Here is a 17,431-nt window from a genome sequence, read left to right as displayed (position 1 = left end):
TGAATCAGCACACAAATGAGATGAATAAAAGTACTTTAGAGGAGACAAGATAATATATTTTATGAAAATGTAAATGCTAACACTACAGTTAGCAAGTCATACTGGAAGAGAGACAGACATTTCCAAGGACAATCAAAGTAAGCCTTTCTTGGTTTTAAAGCAGATTTATATATCACAGCCTTTCTTCCCTTATTTGGGCAACAGTTGGTGAGCATTTGTGATGTCTCAGAGCTTTGAATCTATAGGCACTGAAACAAAGCCCCAGAAAAAAGGTAAAAGGAGCTTGCGTCAGGATTTTGACAGTTGTTCTACTTGGCAAGGACTCCAGTATCAAGATGCAAGTAAAATGGAATGCCCGTCAACAGTATCCACTCCCTATGCTTCCCTCAGAAAAAAGATGACTTGTACAGAGTAAAAGCCTACGGCAAAACCAACTTCATCTCACTCAAGTGTCATTTCCAAGCAATTATTCATAAACGAGTTCTTTAAATGAAGAAGAAAACAGAGTTTAGCAGTTTCAAGGTTTGAATTGATTCTTTTTCTTGTAAGAAGTTCAATATCTCATATCTTCTTTTGAGTGATTTTGAGTTGTCTTTTATTTCTCCAGTCCTGAGTTCCTCACAAGAGAGGTAATTACAATGAAGACAGCCACAAATTTTGCTCCTTGGTAACATTAAGTAATGTCTCACCTAACTTAAGTATCCCCACCAATAAAGATACTGCACGAAAAAAAAAAATCCCTGCCCAACCTGAGGTGTTAGATGGTTGAGTGACCAATACTTCAGGTCAACAGAACTGTAAACCTTTTGAAGAGGAAAAATTTCAGTGATGCATTTAGAAGTGCTACTAATAGCACTTTGGCCTCTACATCTGGCAAGCTAAACTCCATCTGGGATTGCTGCAAATGTCTACTTATTTCATAAGAATTTCAATAAAAGGAATATATACCAACAATGCAGTCCGTGCTGTTAGTGACTATTCCCAAACACGGGGTTTGAAATAGTGTTCTAGCAAAATGATTTGCAAGAGCACAAAGAGTAGGTTCTGAAATTGCTTTTTAATGCAGTTTATTAACCTTTTAGAATCTAAGATCCAAATTAGGACCTTATGATCCACTAATGCCAAATAATTCAGTCCAAGTCTAAGTAGCTACATAAACTGGAGCAGGTGTACAGAAGGTGCACTCCATGCTTGAGGATACAAAGTATTAAAACTGAGAAGAGGCTCTAGTTCCAGTGTGGGGGGAAAAAAAAAAGCTTTTAAATTTATTAAACCAAGCACACTCAGGCACAGAGGTTATGAAGTGGTGGAGCACTCTTAGAGCGACAGTACTTTCTCCCTTTGTCAAATTGCTACAAAGTCCTTTCTTGTTACACAAAGCAGAGTCAGGACTCCGCTGTCAAAAAATCACTGCTGAAGAAGTCTGAATTGGGTTTTCTCTCTTCCAGCGGTTACAGGGACAAGTTCCATGTGGTTTGTCAGCTTCCTCTGTTAATATCAAGGAAGTCCTGAGCACCCTTAATGCTGTGAAAATAATCAACCTGTGGTAAGAGATCACATTGCTGGTGGAAGCATTAGCAATTTTCACACAGGTGGTCCTTACCAGAGATACGTATATCAGATTACCTCTGATATGACAGCACCCGGTTTAGACCGGCCATTGGGAAGAAGCCACTTTCACACAGGAAAATTCATATGGTGCCCACTGCAGCAGTTGTCTCAGGAAAAAAAAACCAAAACCACCATCAGAGGAAGTTGTAATGATTCAGACTTGGAATCTTGAGTATTAAATTTCAGTCTCACTTGAGAACTGAGGGAAAAACATTTTCCTCCTCCCAGATTTGCTACAAATATCCATAGATAGCATCAAGTGTGCTAGATATAAAACTGATGGAACGCTAGCTGGTCCATAAAGGGTTGCACCAAGTTATCTGTAGCAAAGTAAAAAACTAGCCCAAAGGTTATGGAGATTGGAAGAGCTGGTAAGGCCTTCTTAAAGATGGCAAGAAGCAGAAGTGTAAGGCACAGACCCTGAGGGGAAGAAAAGAAAAAAAAAAAAACAAAAACATAGGGAGAAATTAGGGAACTCTGACAAGCAAAAGATTATATATATAAACATTAATCCCACAGAAATACAAGATACAGTTCACGCCTTCCTAAACTAAAGGCTTAAGTGACAGATGTACAGCCAATGAAAATCACAGCTAAAACCCCCATCAGTTTTCAGTCTGGCCACCAAATAAACAAATTCCAAAGAAAAAAATGTAGCAGTTATGACTTTCTCCCTGATGAACAATAGAAACTATCCTTATTATAATATTACATTATACTCACAATTAATATGGCTACAAAACACGCTAAAGTTGTATTCCAGTCCCCGCTTGCTGTTGCAGAGGCTTTGCCAACAAGGACACTGTAGAAAATGAAGTCTCCTAAACCTAGCTTTACTCCTCCTGCAAAAGTGAATATACGGCAGCATTCAGTATCAGACAGTCTACTAATATTACATATCAGTAATTGTCAGAGAATAATACAGATTTACATTAAGTATCAACAAGACTTGCTAATAAGAACATTTTATTTTCAAAACTAGTACCACACCTGAATCAAGTGATAAAGAAAAACTCTTGTGAAACAAGATGGCTTAGGAACATTACACCACTCAATTAGTTCATCCTCTAATTAGAATTTTTCTGTATTCCTATTCTCCTGTACATAGAAATGCAATATATACAAACTCAGATATTTGTAATTATATTTGTTGGGGGGGTGTCCACTTTTGGTTGTCATGTCATATTCAACAGAATATTGAAGTACAATTCCTTTAAGCTGGCCGAGGGAGGGGGAAAACAAGTAAGTCCTGTGCAGATCATGTTTTATTTGCCAGTTAGAAACCTATACCCAGCAAAATACTCCATTGCCCTCCCAAGTTTCCTACAGAATTCTAAGGTAGTTCTAAAAAGCACTTGTGTGGGCTTTTTACACAGAGCATATCACAGAAGCAAAAAACCACATACTTAGTCCAAGATGTGAGGTTTAGGAAAACTCATGAGTTAATGTCTTACTCCTTTAAATAGTGATCACCACCTTAGCAACAACTCTGGGAGCACAATACTCAATTATTTCTGCAAACAAAATAACAAAGATTTCCTGAACACCAGTTCACTTTCTGAGCTTTTAGTCCAAGTCAGAGAGGCCAACATCAGGTCACCAGCTGTTTTCATTTGGCCTATCGTTTACTTTGTCACCTGATCACAGTGCAGCCCAAAACTCACTTTAGAGTTCTAAGAAGAACTCAGGGCATCAAAACAGAGGTGTATGCCTGGTTGATAATTGGGGAGAGGAGAAAAGGAGAAAAGAGAAAAGGAGAAAAGAGAAAAGGGGAAAAGGGAAAAGGGGAAAAGGGAAAAGGGGAAAAGGGAAAAGGGGAAAAGGGAAAAGGGGAAAAGGGAAAAGGGGAAAAGGGAAAAGGGGAAAAGGGAAAAGGGGAAAAGGGAAAAGGGGAAAAGGGAAAAGGGGAAAAGGGAAAAGGGGAAAAGGGAAAAGGGGAAAAGGGAAAAGGGGAAAAGGGAAAAGGGGAAAAGGGAAAAGGGGAAAAGGGAAAAGGGGAAAAGGGGAAAAGGGAAAAGGGGAAAAGGGAAAAGGGGAAAAGGGAAAAGGGGAAAAGGGAAAAGGGGAAAAGGGAAAAGGGGAAAAGGGAAAAGGGGAAAAGGGAAAAGGGGAAAAGGGAAAAGGGGAAAGGGGAAAGGGGAAAGGGGAAAAGGGGAAAAGGGGAAAAGGGGAAAAGGGGAAAAGGGGAAAAGGGGAAAAGGGGAAAAGGGGAAAAGGGGAAAAGGGGAAAGGGAAAAGGAGAAAAGGGAAAAGGAGAAAAGGGAAAAGGAGAAAAGGGAAAAGGAGAAAAGGGAAAAGGAGAAAAGGGAAAAGGAGAAAAGGGAAAAGGAGAAAAGGGAAAAGGAGAAAAGGGAAAAGGAGAAAAGGGAAAAGGAGAAAAGGGAAAAGGAGAAAAGGGAAAAGGAGAAAAGGGAAAAGGAGAAAAGGGAAAAGGAGAAAAGGGAAAAGGAGAAAAGGGAAAAGGAGAAAAGGGAAAAGGAGAAAAGGGAAAAGGAGAAAAGGGAAAAGGAGAAAAGGGAAAAGGAGAAAAGGGAAAAGGAGAAAAGGGAAAAGGAGAAAAGGGAAAAGGAGAAAAGGGAAAAGGAGAAAAGGGAAAAGGAGAAAAGGGAAAAGGAGAAAAGGGAAAAGGAGAAAAGGGAAAAGGAGAAAAGGGAAAAGGAGAAAAGGGAAAAGGAGAAAAGGGAAAAGGAGAAAAGGGAAAAGGAGAAAAGGGAAAAGGAGAAAAGGGAAAAGGAGAAAAGGGAAAAGGAGAAAAGGGAAAAGGAGAAAAGGGAAAAGGAGAAAAGGGAAAAGGAGAAAAGGGAAAAGGAGAAAAGGGAAAAGGAGAAAAGGGAAAAGGAGAAAAGGGAAAAGGAGAAAAGGGAAAAGGAGAAAAGGGAAAAGGAGAAAAGGGAAAAGGAGAAAAGGGAAAAGGAGAAAAGGGAAAAGGAGAAAAGGGAAAAGGAGAAAAGGGAAAAGGAGAAAAGGGAAAAGGAGAAAAGGGAAAAGGAGAAAAGGGAAAAGGAGAAAAGGGAAAAGGAGAAAAGGCAACCCTACTCTCTTTCAGCAGGCCTCCAATATATAGTCTAAAATAGTGTATTCATGACAAGCTCTTAAGCCCTAAAACACCCTTTAACTACTGAAACAAAACTTGGATGCTTGCTTTCCATGTGACAGAACAATAAGCAAAGGCAACTGCTAGATAACTCTTTCCACACAAGCGAACTCTCCAAATTTCTAATAAGCTCCTCCAAACCTCTAGTAAGCTAATGCTGGCTGACAAGTCTGACTGGATCACTGCACATCTGTCATTACTATTTGCTGTAGGAATAGAGGAAGGAGAAAATTACTAGTCTGGCCAGGCAAGAGTTTTAGTTAACCAGTTAACTAAACTAAAATAGCCCAATTCCTAAAATTTTTGCATCTTAATGTTATTTTTCTAAGCTCTAGAAATGAAAATGGATTTGCAACACACTCTGAATTTGGAATTTTTGGGACAAAGTAAATTCTAAAATTGTTTTTAAAATAGAAGTCTGTATTTTTAAACAGAGGAGCACCTGAAAATCAGAGGAAGCAGTTGCACCTGCTAAACATGGCTGCATCACATGGGAAGAGCAGTTTATTAGACAGGCAGACCCTAATTTATTTAGAGCTTTGCAAATCTAATAGCAGCTTGATCTCCAACTGGAAATCAGGAGTCTGTTAAAACAGATATGAGTATTGATGTCATATGCTCTCCAAAGATACTGCACCACAGCAAGATGCTGGAGAAAAATAAGCAAGCCCATGGCATTCTGCATTCATTTCAGTCTCCAGTTAGGATTTAAACGTTGCTTTCTACGGAGTGGATTACAGTAGTTTAATCTTGAGGCAAAAAGCATTAATGACTGCATTTACAGGGCCTAAAATCCAAAAGAGGTGATACACAGCAGAACACTGTGCGGAAAAAAAAAAAGAAGCTAATGCAACTGACTGTATAATGGTCTGAAAGCAACTTGTGCTATTCAAGTTTTGAGTCTGTGTATCAAACTGAAGTTCAGTTTGGCCAATATTACTCACTCCTGCAGCAAACCCAAAAGCTACCAAAACCCAACTCCATCTATTTCTATGAGGCATGTCAGTATTGATCATGAGCAAGAGCAGCTCTTCAGCTTGCTATTAGCTCACAGCATACTGTATCTGTGCAGTCAGGATGACTAAGACTAAGACTAACTAGCTTCAGGTTTTACTAAGTCTTTCAGACACAGTACTCCATACTCACGTTCTTCAGGGTCTTCACTTGTTTGAGAGTTACTGGGTAGAGCCTGAACAGCAGCACGCGATTCAGGCGTTGATTCAATGGGTCCTATTCTATTGTCCCTTTGCTGCTGCCATTCCTGACTAAAGCCACCATCATCTGCTTCAGCATCTTCATTCCGAGTCTGGTTTGCCGGAGCTCAAAGGAAGAAAGGCATTTAAGATTCCTTCAGAAACGTACCTTCTAAAACATAACAATCTCTCCACATGTAAGATTATAGAAGAATGAGGAAGAAAGAGGTATTCTATAATATTTAGCAACATCTAACACTGGCACACACCATTACAAGACATTCTCACTTAGGATTTTAATACTTATTTAAACAATCAGGAGTCAATGCACACTCTGCAGTCACAGCATCTACATGTTGCACTCAACCCCTAATATTCAGGAGTACTTTGACATAACAGAGTGGAAGTTCTGTGGTGGCCTAATTTAAAGATCACATTTTAAGGAATAAACTCTCATCTAATATTTCATTAGCTTCTTCAGTCAACACTGACAGCTTAATTTTACAGTAAAATAGAAAACTTTACTGAAAGTTACATATTCATACACCCTTCAAACATGTTAAATTCAGAAACTCTGCTCTGCTTTAATAATACATGTAAACAAACAAACCCCATGTTTTTAAACACTAGCTGCATAGCCAAGAGGGCTAGACACATTTCTGTTTAATACAAATATAAATGAGTTAGCATTATACTGTATCACCCGAATTTGACAAGCAACTGAGCTCAGTCAATAGTTGTCTATTGAGAGTCATTTCACCACCAACATCCTGGATCTCAGAAAAACAAATGCAAGAACATTAACTGCGCAATAAGTAAGCAATTTTTGAAGTCTTGACAGATTCATCATTCCTAATAAGGCCTCCATGCTTTCACTCTTCTACAGCAACCAAGACACTTAAAAAGCTAAAAAACAAATATCCATAAACATGTTTTCCAATAAAATGACAACTATAAAGCCTTGTCAAAGAAAAACTCACCTTGTTTATCATAAGTGGAGTTTTTGGAAGCTTTCCGTTGGGCTTCTGGATCTTCCTCAGCCATGTTCACTAGCCATATCATTGTTGCTATTAAAAAAAAAACACCCAAACAACAGCATAGCTAATCATATCTTCAGATGTATGCAATTCTGAGATAGTGTTGGCATCAATCCACTCTTTTTTTTTTTTTTTTGATACAACTATCTTTTGCAACAGGCAATTTTACTCTCATCAAAGCACAGTAATATCTGGAACACGGCCAGTACCAGCTACAACATGCATTTACAGAATTTGGTGAATAAAAGTTTTATTCTTACTAGGTGTTGAAAAAAATGGCAATAGCCTTTGCCAGAGAAATTACTTCTATATATGAGGCCCACTCTGAAAGTTTGAATCAATGGTTTCTTTACTTTTTTCCCTTAATCTGTAAGTAAAAAGGTCTATTAAGACTGGTACTGAGGTACCTCAATTCAGAGGCTGTATCTGCACCAAAGTTAATTGTTCTCTGCCCCCACCATCACAAAGAATTCTCCAATCTGGAGGTAATGAAATGCTGTCACACTTAAATGGTATATTTTAATTCAAGTTTGTGGTTTCTCACAAACCTGAGGTTAACCTCTCCTCCCACAAAACAGAACAACAGGCAGCTATGAGTAGTATCAGTAAAACACAGCAAGAGTGACAGATAAAGAAACGCCTCCCCTTTCTCCACTGTAAACTTGTCCCCGAAGTAGCCAGTCAGTCTACGACACACTTCCTGCTTCCAAATACAGGCCTTTCTTGAGCACCAGTAGCCTAATGATTTATGATTAACCTATTTCACTGTTTAACCATATGATTATGAATAGCAACATGGAACTTCAGAAACAGCGGAATTATGTACTAATTGATACACAGGTCATAACAGCAATTTGTTTTCAGTAGGTTATTTTTCGCAACTGCACGGAGAAAAAACATACCAAAAAAGACCTGGACAAAACAGTTCTGGAAACAAATCTCTTCCTGGCAATTTCTCCCTTTCCTTCCAGTAACACACAGGTTATTTAAGCACTGAAAGCTGATAAATATTTTCTGAAAACAGGTACTCCCTTTGAATAGGCTTAATTCACAGTCTAATGACATACTACTTTAGCCAAAACAAGGTATATTGCCATTTTTCCTGTTCGTATTTTGTAACCAAACATGCTGGTTTTTATCTTGAAAGATCTTAGCCAGAAGTTGCTCCACATTTTTGAGTTAACAGTGAAAGGAAAACTGAGGTCCAAGTGAACAGACTAAGAATTCCAGTTGACAAGCACCAGGTTAAAACACAGAAAAATAAGAAAATCACTTCAGCTAAATGGGTGATCATAAGTTTAAAGTATTTAACAAAATGTACTTACAGGAGTAAATAAGTGCTGGGAAGAGAGTTTCGTTTCTCTCTTGGGCTGTTTCAACTAGCATACGAAGAGGACCTTTAGGACATAGGACAGCAACCAAATCTGAAAGGAAGAGCGAACAGATCTTATATCACTGAAGACATACTTATAAGAAGGTTTTTCTATAACACTTGCAGAGACTGGTAATAAGATAAAATGCTACGCTGAGCATAGACTTCTGAGAGAGCCATTGGCCACAAGTCAGTACCCTACAGGAATACTTTTTAACATTCTCAGTTATACAATCTATTTTACCTGTTACTGTAATATGTATACAAATTTAAAAAATGTGATGCTCCTCACTTAAGATATTATGCAACTGCAAATGTATCTGTGTCTGTATGTTGACCTGCAAGTTGAAAGCAAATAATTCACGAAAGCTACTATTCAACTAACATCTTGGAAATCTCCAAGCTTGCTTTCTATTATCAAAGTTTTTCTTAACCCAAGTTTAATGCTAAAACAAATTCTAAGACAACAGGTAAGTGTGGCTTACATAATTTCTATGAAGTAGGCATGACTGCCAATTTATTCCCACTTAAAGATGAAAAAAAGTGAATGTGCATGTGAAGAGGAAAAAAACCAGGTTTATTAAGCATTGTGGAAAATGCTGTGTTTGCACGCATTTGAGAGGTGTTCAAAGCATATTTAGCATAAGAAAAGAACGGCAGCTTTTTGTTGCTTCCCTCAATTCTTGTTAACGGGACAGTAAATGAAACTGGATGAACAAGTAAAAATTAACTGAAAAGCAATCCTTTACAAAATAGTATGACTGACAAGTTACTCATACAGATCAAAGCACAGTATTAAGAAAAACTGATCTATCAGATGCTCCATTTGCTTTTCCACCTGAATGTTGATGGTTTGTTAATGAAATTTGCAACTCCACAAACAACCTCAGCTACTTTTCCCTTGTCTTGCATATTCGGATAGGAAGCTGTAACATTTACATATTAACCTTGCTACTACCTTTTGCAGTTGTCCACTCACTGTATGTCTTTAAATTCATTTGAAACAAAATCTGACACCAAAAGGAACAGCTTACTTGTCAGGAGCTGTATGCTGCACAGAGCAGGCCTTCTGCACCTTAGCTAACTGCCCTAGCACCACTGCTGGTCCCGCTCAAGTAAAGAATTCTTAGCGTGGGGTCACAGGCTTTGAAACTTACCTCCTCTTTACTCAAAACAACCACGTTATGGTCTTGGAATATGATCTGAAGAGTAATTTCATTTTGCAATCACTGATTGAAGGCTGAATGCTTGGAATACTCACATTTGTTCCAGTCATACGAAGGGTGGAAGTGGGGAGGGGGGATGGGAAGGTTTTCTTAACGTGCCTTATGATCCATGAGCATACACACGAGGGACATTTTTCCTCCCTCTGAAGGAAGAGGACACCTAAGGAGTACACTGACCTACCAGAGCTAATCAAATCTTATTAACCCCTGCACTTCTACAACTGGACAGATTCTCAGCCTTTATCATTATCAGTGACTTTCAGAGTACACATTCATCACGCTTCCATGCTTCCAAAAAAATTCAAGTTATGAGCACATCTTCATGGATACACTTAGCTGTACCGTTTTAATTATGTCTAAGTAACTGGATTTTAGTCTTGCCTGGGAAGTAAATCAGTATTTGGGATATAGAGTAATCTTCTTACCAAAAGTGTCCAGTGCCCTCTAAAGCTTTATGAAAAAACTGCATCTAGGTATCTCTCAGTCATCATTCTGAAAAAGCATAATATGCGGTAATTCAAATGAACTTCCTTTTTATTTAAAAAAAAAAATCAAGGAAACAATTCTCACAACTATATCCTTCTAAATGTAAAATGACTTTGAGCAATGAAAACTGCCTTTAATCCTTCCTTGCTTTCTTCTCATTATATTATTAGGCATGGAGCAGGGTGTTGTTTCTATGTCCACAAATTTGAGTAATTCGTAGGTTGGGCAGATCTATACCTATATGGGACTGTACCTAAACAACAAGCTCCTACATTCTGAATACACAATAGTTTCCAAGGATTCTTGGGGAAAATGAGAAGCCAAAAACTCTCCACCTTCACAGAAGAGATCAAAAAACACGAAGGAAGATGGCATCACACAAAGCCCTTAGCTGCAGGGGACTGATCTCGGTTTAGATCATGATCTTATTTCTGAAGTCTGTAATCACCTTATCCACTACTTTGAGTGATACCCCCCCCCTTTTGTTTTTTTAAGGTCTAGTCAGATAAACTTCCAAAAGTCAGGGAATAGAAGAAATTCCCACCATAATACCTGTTACTATGCCTTGCCCCACACCTTACCGTACACTGAAATGACAGCCAGGATAAGCCACGCAGTCCATTCAGGAAGGTACTTAATGAACACCAAGGCCATGAGAGCGCTTATCATAATGAGATATGCCTGCTGGAGCCGAAGCGGACCCTTCCAATGAATACAGATCATTCCCACAACACCGAAGTTCCAGATCATGAGTGCCACTGTAATGTAGTCCATGGCAACATTATATGTCTTAAACACTTCACTAAAAAAAAAAAAAAAAAAAAAACCCACAAAAACAAAAACGGAAAAGCATTTGCTTAAAACAATGGAAACAAGTTACAGATGCAAGCTTCAGATTTTTTCCTCCCCCTAGAGACCAAATTAAATAAGCTTCTTCAAAGAGAAGTGTATCTGTCACCAAGTGGTACAAAAATATACACAGTATAATAATTTAATGGCATAACTCTAGTTACAAATCCTGATCAGGTTGCTCATTTTAGAGAATACCGAGTATTAGGTACAACTTTTCTTGATGTCTGGATAAAAGCATGCTTCCAAATTTGAAAAGAAAAACACTGAATATATTTTGCTGAGAGAGTAGATTCTTTTCAGCTGATTCTTTTCTGCCACTCTCATGCAAACAGCCTTTGCATATACAGCCCACCACCAAAGCCACGATGTAAACAACTCCTCTTGAGTCATATGGCTATGAAAAATTAACTTATCAGAAGATACGCTAGCAGAATAAGCTACCCTCTGGAAGATAGCTTATTCTGGTGATGCATGTGATGGACAGCTTCTGTACAATATCAGAGGCACTAGAAACCCATAAATATCTCTCTCTTTTATGTGTACTCTATGAACCTATACAAACCTAAAAATTTTATTGAGTAGCTTACTCACTATCATTCTTATTAAGATTCAAGGACTAGTTCTAAAATAAATACATACACGAAGTGATACATGAAAAATAGCATATTAATGCTTTAGTTCACTTACCCCAGGTAGATGAAGGAGAAAAAGAAAAGCAGCAAAAGAGAAGAAATTATAAGCCAGCCATGGATCACCTGGAAAAAAGATATCAATACAGCTTTTTTTTTTAGATGTGTTATTTTAAAGTTAATATCTACTTAAAAATGCTTTTAAGGTTATTTTCCCTTTTGATTAAAGCAAGAAAGTGATATTCAGTTATCTCGCTCTTTGGTTGTTGCTAAATTCGTATTTAGTCTACACACATTATTGTATTTCAATTTACATTGATGAATTTTAAGTGCTTTGCGGTCTTTCAATAGAGGTTCTATACGATGAAAACTACTGTTTGTATATTTTTAGACCATTTTGGTAAGAGTGGAGTTATAGCATAGCAGAAGTATCCAGTATTAACACAGATGGAAAACTTGATTCATTTTTGCGCAATTAAAAAGCCTGCTCTGATTCCAAATCATTTTCAGAACACAGTTATAGAATTAAATGCGGAACACAGAAAAACCTTCAGTGCTTATCTGTTGGAATTCAGAATTAGCATGTCATCGATGAATGACTATGTAAGGTTTTCTATATTCTCTATCGATCATCTATAGACAAAATCCCTAATTTTGATATGAGTGCAGATATGCATGCCCAACAATTTAACAAAAAACAGTTCAGGGTTGTACTCAATGGGGACACGCATAGATTTAAACTTGGAAATGACAGGCGCTCAGACTTTGCATTGATGAAAGTCATACCACTCCAGTGTACTACTGTGCAAAATTAAAAATTAAAATTGAAGAGCCCTGTAACTTTGGTAATCTCTGAACTGAGAATGAAACATATATTTGTCAAATTCTCAGCGCAGAATCTTATATATAAAACCAGACCTAACACTGCAAGTAGGTAACCCGACAGAAGCAATAATCTAGAAATTCAAGCTGCATAAGAAATCCTGCTTCGAATAGACATGCTCAGTGGAAGATTAACTGGTTAAATTAGCTATATGTGTACACCAGACCAAAGTATTCAGAAACTGTTTAGAAATTGTGTTATCTATTTCTCTTCTTCTGAAAGATGTGTAGTAGAATGCACCTTATGTCATAGTTTTTAAAATATTTTGCAAAAGTTAATTTAGAAGTAAAGCCCATATGCACACAGACTAAAGGAATCACGTTTAAGCGAGGCAACCAGGACTTTCCAGCAAATTAAGAATCCAGCTATTACAGTTAGTAATTTAGTACATTTAGTCTAATACTAAATTTTTCATAAGCATTTTTAAAGTTCTCAGCAATTTTTGAAACATTCATTCTCCTCCTTCACACTGTCTGTCTTTCAAAACAAGTTCAAATTTAACCTTCAACCTAATTAAACCTGTCATTTAACTTGCTAATCTAACAGATTGGCTTTCCATATTTGCTACTGTATTCTCAAAAAGACTTAAGAATTTCCCACGTGTAATAAGCACGGTGCCTGTAAAGATGCTGCAGGAAAACTGTCAAAGTATCTGTCTCAGTCTGTCAAACTGTCACCACTCATAGCAAGTGGGGGGAAAAAAACTAAAAATACTAAGACTGAAGACTGATAGGTACCTGAAACAGAATCCAGCTTTCAAACAACTTCAAAAGCTACCTATATATCTATGTAGTGACCTAACAAGAGTAATTTTATTTCTCTGTAAAACTAGTTGAAACCATTTTAAGAAAATGGCAAAGAAAGCTGTGTCATTTCTTTTAATAATGTGACTTCTATCTGTAGTTCTTGTATTTGTAGTATAAGCTCTTAAACTTTCTTACCACTTAAGAAAATAATGTGAATACTAATGTTTCATTCTAGCAGAGAGTAAAATGCTAACAATACCAAACATCAAGGCCATAGTCCAGCAAATGTTTACACACACTTTGCGTAACTACTGTCAACAGTACTAAAGGAGGTAGTTTCAAGAGTTGACATAAGTAGGCATTTTACACACAGACGTTTGTTTTATTCTCAGTATGTATCTCTTTTGCTATAGCATTTTCCAGATCACTGGCCTCTTTCCATACAAGTGATTTTTCCAAAGTATTTCTTGTAAGTTTTGACCAGCTTTTCCTAGTAGGATACCATGACAGGTTTGTTGCCTTCTAATTGAAGAATTTTCATTCTTCATTTGACAACAGCTTCAACACTAATTGATTGCTGGTACAGAGTCGGCTTTGCCTGCTAAAACTTGAATGCAGAGACTTAAAATGAGCTACAGCAACCAAATTTTGGTTAGGCAGACTAAAACAATGAAGAATGCAGAGAATAATAAAATCTGTTAAAAAGAAAAGCTAGTCAAATACAATCACCTTCGAAGATGCTATTTCTTGTTAAATTTAGGAGCTAGAATCAGGACCATGCTTAACTTATCACGTACAGGAGAAATATAGGAAACTAACAGCAGTAAAGCTGAAATAGTATTTTCTTCCTTCAAAGGAGTTTTCAGATAAAAATCTTGTAAAGATAAGCAAATTATCACTACCAGCTGGAGGCCTAACATTCATTATAAGTTCCATGCCCCTAGACTACATTCTACATATAGAACTGCATGTAAAATAGAATTCAATGGACAGGCAACTACATTTTACAGCATTCTGGTATAGCAGAATAGAAATACTCTGTTAGCAATTCTAAAAATAAGTTAATTATTTCTTTTAATTAGCATAAAATATAACCACAGGAAATTTCTGTTGTCTAATCATTCTAATTTTTTAGTCCAACAATTATTTTTGAAAGGAGAACGTGCAGTGCTTCATAAGGTCAAGAGGGAAGCCAGAAATGTGAAAAGCTTAGTAAAAACTAGTTGATGCCTTCAGCACTGAGGAGAACTGATTAGCTGCCAAGGAACCTAGCTGAATTACATCAGTTATTTGACTTCATTAAAATGAACACTTTAAAAAGAAAACTTTGTCAGTTCGGATTTAACACCACGCTGTGATAAAAGAGAAGGTCCATACTTTAAAAAACACTATTCCAAGCTGTATGCAGATTCAGGTGAAAATAATTTCCCCAGTCGCTCCACAGATACTTTGTAAAGGAGTTTCACCCACAGCCATGAAGACCAAAGCCATTTTTCCCTCTTGAAAACAAAATAAAGTGGAGCAAAGCTTTGTGCCAGTGCATGGATCCCAGTGCCTGTTTTACAACTATGAAACAGATTCAAGGTTCTGGCTGCACACTGGGAAGTTTTATTAGGCCAAACTTTGTCAAATGGGTCATTAAGACCCAAAGACAACCAGGAATTTTCACGAACAACTCCTCCCAGGCAGGTGACATTGCAATTATTTATGCTAAGCCTGGACTTGCCTAGATTACCTGATTGAAGTCTTTCACAAAAAAGCCTTAGCGTCTCTGTGTTTGCTATAAGGATATCGCCTGGCCGTGTAGAGCCATGCACAAATCACGTTCTTGGGAGACTTCTATACTGGGGCCAGGGTAGGGAGAGGGGAGCCCTTGAAAAGCCCCTGAAGTCCTGAATAGATTTCAAATTGTAGGACCAGGTCTGTACTTTGTAGTTCTTGACCGCAGGAAGATTTCAGTACATGGTACATTTCACAGGAATAGGAAGGAATGCCCCCTAATTCTAACTGACAAAACAGCCAGCAGCGTTCGCACTGGGCCTCTGCCTCCCCATTGCATCAAAGGAACAGAAGCCACAAAACTGAAACAGTGAATTGAGTCACCAATTCTGCTACTTTTGCTCACTCATCCTTGATAACCCCTCATTTTGTTCCATTCTTGATAATCTAATAAATAAAATACTAATAAATAAAACTAGCACAATTACTCAAGTCAATTATATTTATACTCACCTTGTAGCACCTGTATTTGTAAAGCACAACCAGGAGTATCGTCATGACAATGATAACGCTGATCATGATAGCCGCGTTGAGAATTGAATTCAGGGCTCTCTGTCCTACCGTCTCTGTCTCTTCTGTGAAAGGAGTGTAGATGCTACAACAACAAAGAGTCAACTGAAATGCCACTGAATGCACAGATGTTTCTGATATGCGAGGCCAACATCAAATGATATTGCAGTAATCTTTCAATTCAGAGCTGTAAATGCAACAGCTATTTTCTACTTAGGCAAAATTTGAAAGGCGGCACAGTATCATATCAGGCAAACTTTAAAAAAAAAAAAAAATTCCTTAGAAGACTTGCCTTTTCTACATTCTTAGATTACTACTATTTTCTACTTTGTAAAACAAACAAAAACCAGAACTGCACGTTGTTTGATACAATTACCTACATGCTATGAATCATGAGACTATTACTGCAGCTAGACCTTTACAAGCACACCATCTAGTGGATTTACAATGAAAGGTTCCCCAGTGATTTCAACAAAACAATGTATGGGCTCAACTCTCTTTCTTAAAGAAATACAACAACCTGGGGAAAAAACCACTTCATTAGGGGAAGAAGGGGGAGGGGTGGGGGAGAAAACACCATAAATAAAACCTCAAGAAAAATAATTCTTTGATCAATAACTTTGACAGTGAAAAAGAACTTTGTGGTTTATTGAAACATTTTATGACACGCTTATATTATACAAACATTTCAAAGCCGCACACACTTTGAATCATTTTGTCTAAACATTTTCACAGTGGAATATTTAGCCTGATTTGCTGCAGGTTCTGACAGGCTCAGTGTTCTTCTTTTGCCTCTCTCAATCAGCTTTCACTGAAATTGTTTTTTTTTTTGCAACATTAATATTTTGTCCCCTGCCAAAAAAGTCTATACGGAAACCTGCCAGGAAAGTTTTTGTAACTGCAACAGAAATGAACCTCATAAAGCTATCTTCCTCTTGCCTTTGAATTTCTTTATCAAACAGCATAGGCAAACCAAAACTTGGCATATATGTTACTTCATTTATATAAGTAGTTTTTTTCCTTTTCCAAAATCTTTGTATTCTAGCGGAGTACAACTGAAATGGTTTTGGCTCAGGATTGAGTTTATTTTATAAATATCACAGGGCACGACGAAGTATTAAAATGAGGACTAGGATTTGAATCAAGCAGTAACAACCAAGATATCCCAATTGGTCACCAGACAGACTACAAATGTCAATAGTACCACGAATATGATTTCTGGAAGGAATAAAACAAAACTATTTTCGGGCTAGTGGAGGGGAAAAGGGAGGAAAGAGGGAGTTCACTGGCTGAATTAGACTCCTGAAGAAATGGAGATTAAAGAAAGTTATCTAGGTGAGTCCATTGAAAAGTTAGGGGAAAAAAATTGATACATACAGCTGTCCATCCTTGCGTGTATAAAAGCTGACAGACTTGATGGTTGCAACAACGACCACCATGCAAAGTGTGACAGGTACAAACAACATAATCACATGTTTTGCCCCATATTTTAGTGTCAGCTCCTCATCTTCTTCTTCATCTTGTTCCACCACTTGCTGAATGTTGTTTTGTGGCTGCCCATTGGTCTCAGACTCGGGATTGTCATTTCTTCTGCGCTCGCTATTATCATGGCGACGTCTTTCGCTGTTGTCATTCTGCAATACATAAAAAAAAAGTTTCCTCAGGAACTATCCACAATGATATTCTTGTACACTAAGCTAAAGATGATCTTGAGGAGGAAACGTGTAAGGTAATATTTACAGCCAAGAACACCTGCCGCAGCAAGGACTTAAACAGTAGTAGTTAATTGCATCACATAGTTATCAAAAGAATGGGAGCACAGGGTTGTCTTAGAAGCATTTATATTAAAACCAGCAGTAGCTGAAAGTAGGGCTGGTTGCATCTAACAGACTATGTTGCCTCTCCTTTAAACAGAATTTAAAAAGCTGAATAAAAAAAGACAGCTTTTTCCCTTGGTCCAAACTACAGTTGATACAAGGGTGCATAACAGTAGATTACTCACAGCTTGACAAG

The 17,431-nt window shown here is 37.6% G+C and overlaps 1 protein-coding gene across 1 annotated transcript; it reads right to left on the bottom strand.

Annotated features, from left to right (window-relative positions):
* Positions 1 to 949: 949 nt before the first annotated feature.
* On the bottom strand, positions 950 to 17,052 carry LOC142077625 (presenilin-1-like; the record flags this gene model as incomplete). The annotated part of the gene is made up of 9 exons (XM_075139557.1): positions 950 to 2,031; positions 2,335 to 2,453; positions 5,852 to 6,025; positions 6,879 to 6,965; positions 8,261 to 8,359; positions 10,601 to 10,821; positions 11,559 to 11,626; positions 15,362 to 15,503; positions 16,796 to 17,052. Coding segments are annotated over 9 exons (1,323 nt in total), but the record flags the coding sequence as incomplete, so codon positions are not given.
* Between the last annotated feature and the right edge of the window lie 379 nt (positions 17,053 to 17,431).

The sequence above is a fragment of the Calonectris borealis genome, unplaced genomic scaffold (genome assembly GCF_964195595.1).
Source record: "Calonectris borealis unplaced genomic scaffold, bCalBor7.hap1.2 HAP1_SCAFFOLD_346, whole genome shotgun sequence".
NCBI lineage: Eukaryota > Metazoa > Chordata > Aves > Procellariiformes > Procellariidae > Calonectris > Calonectris borealis.
Note: the sequence above shows the minus strand (reverse complement) of the source record. Positions and strands in the feature narration are given on the sequence as shown.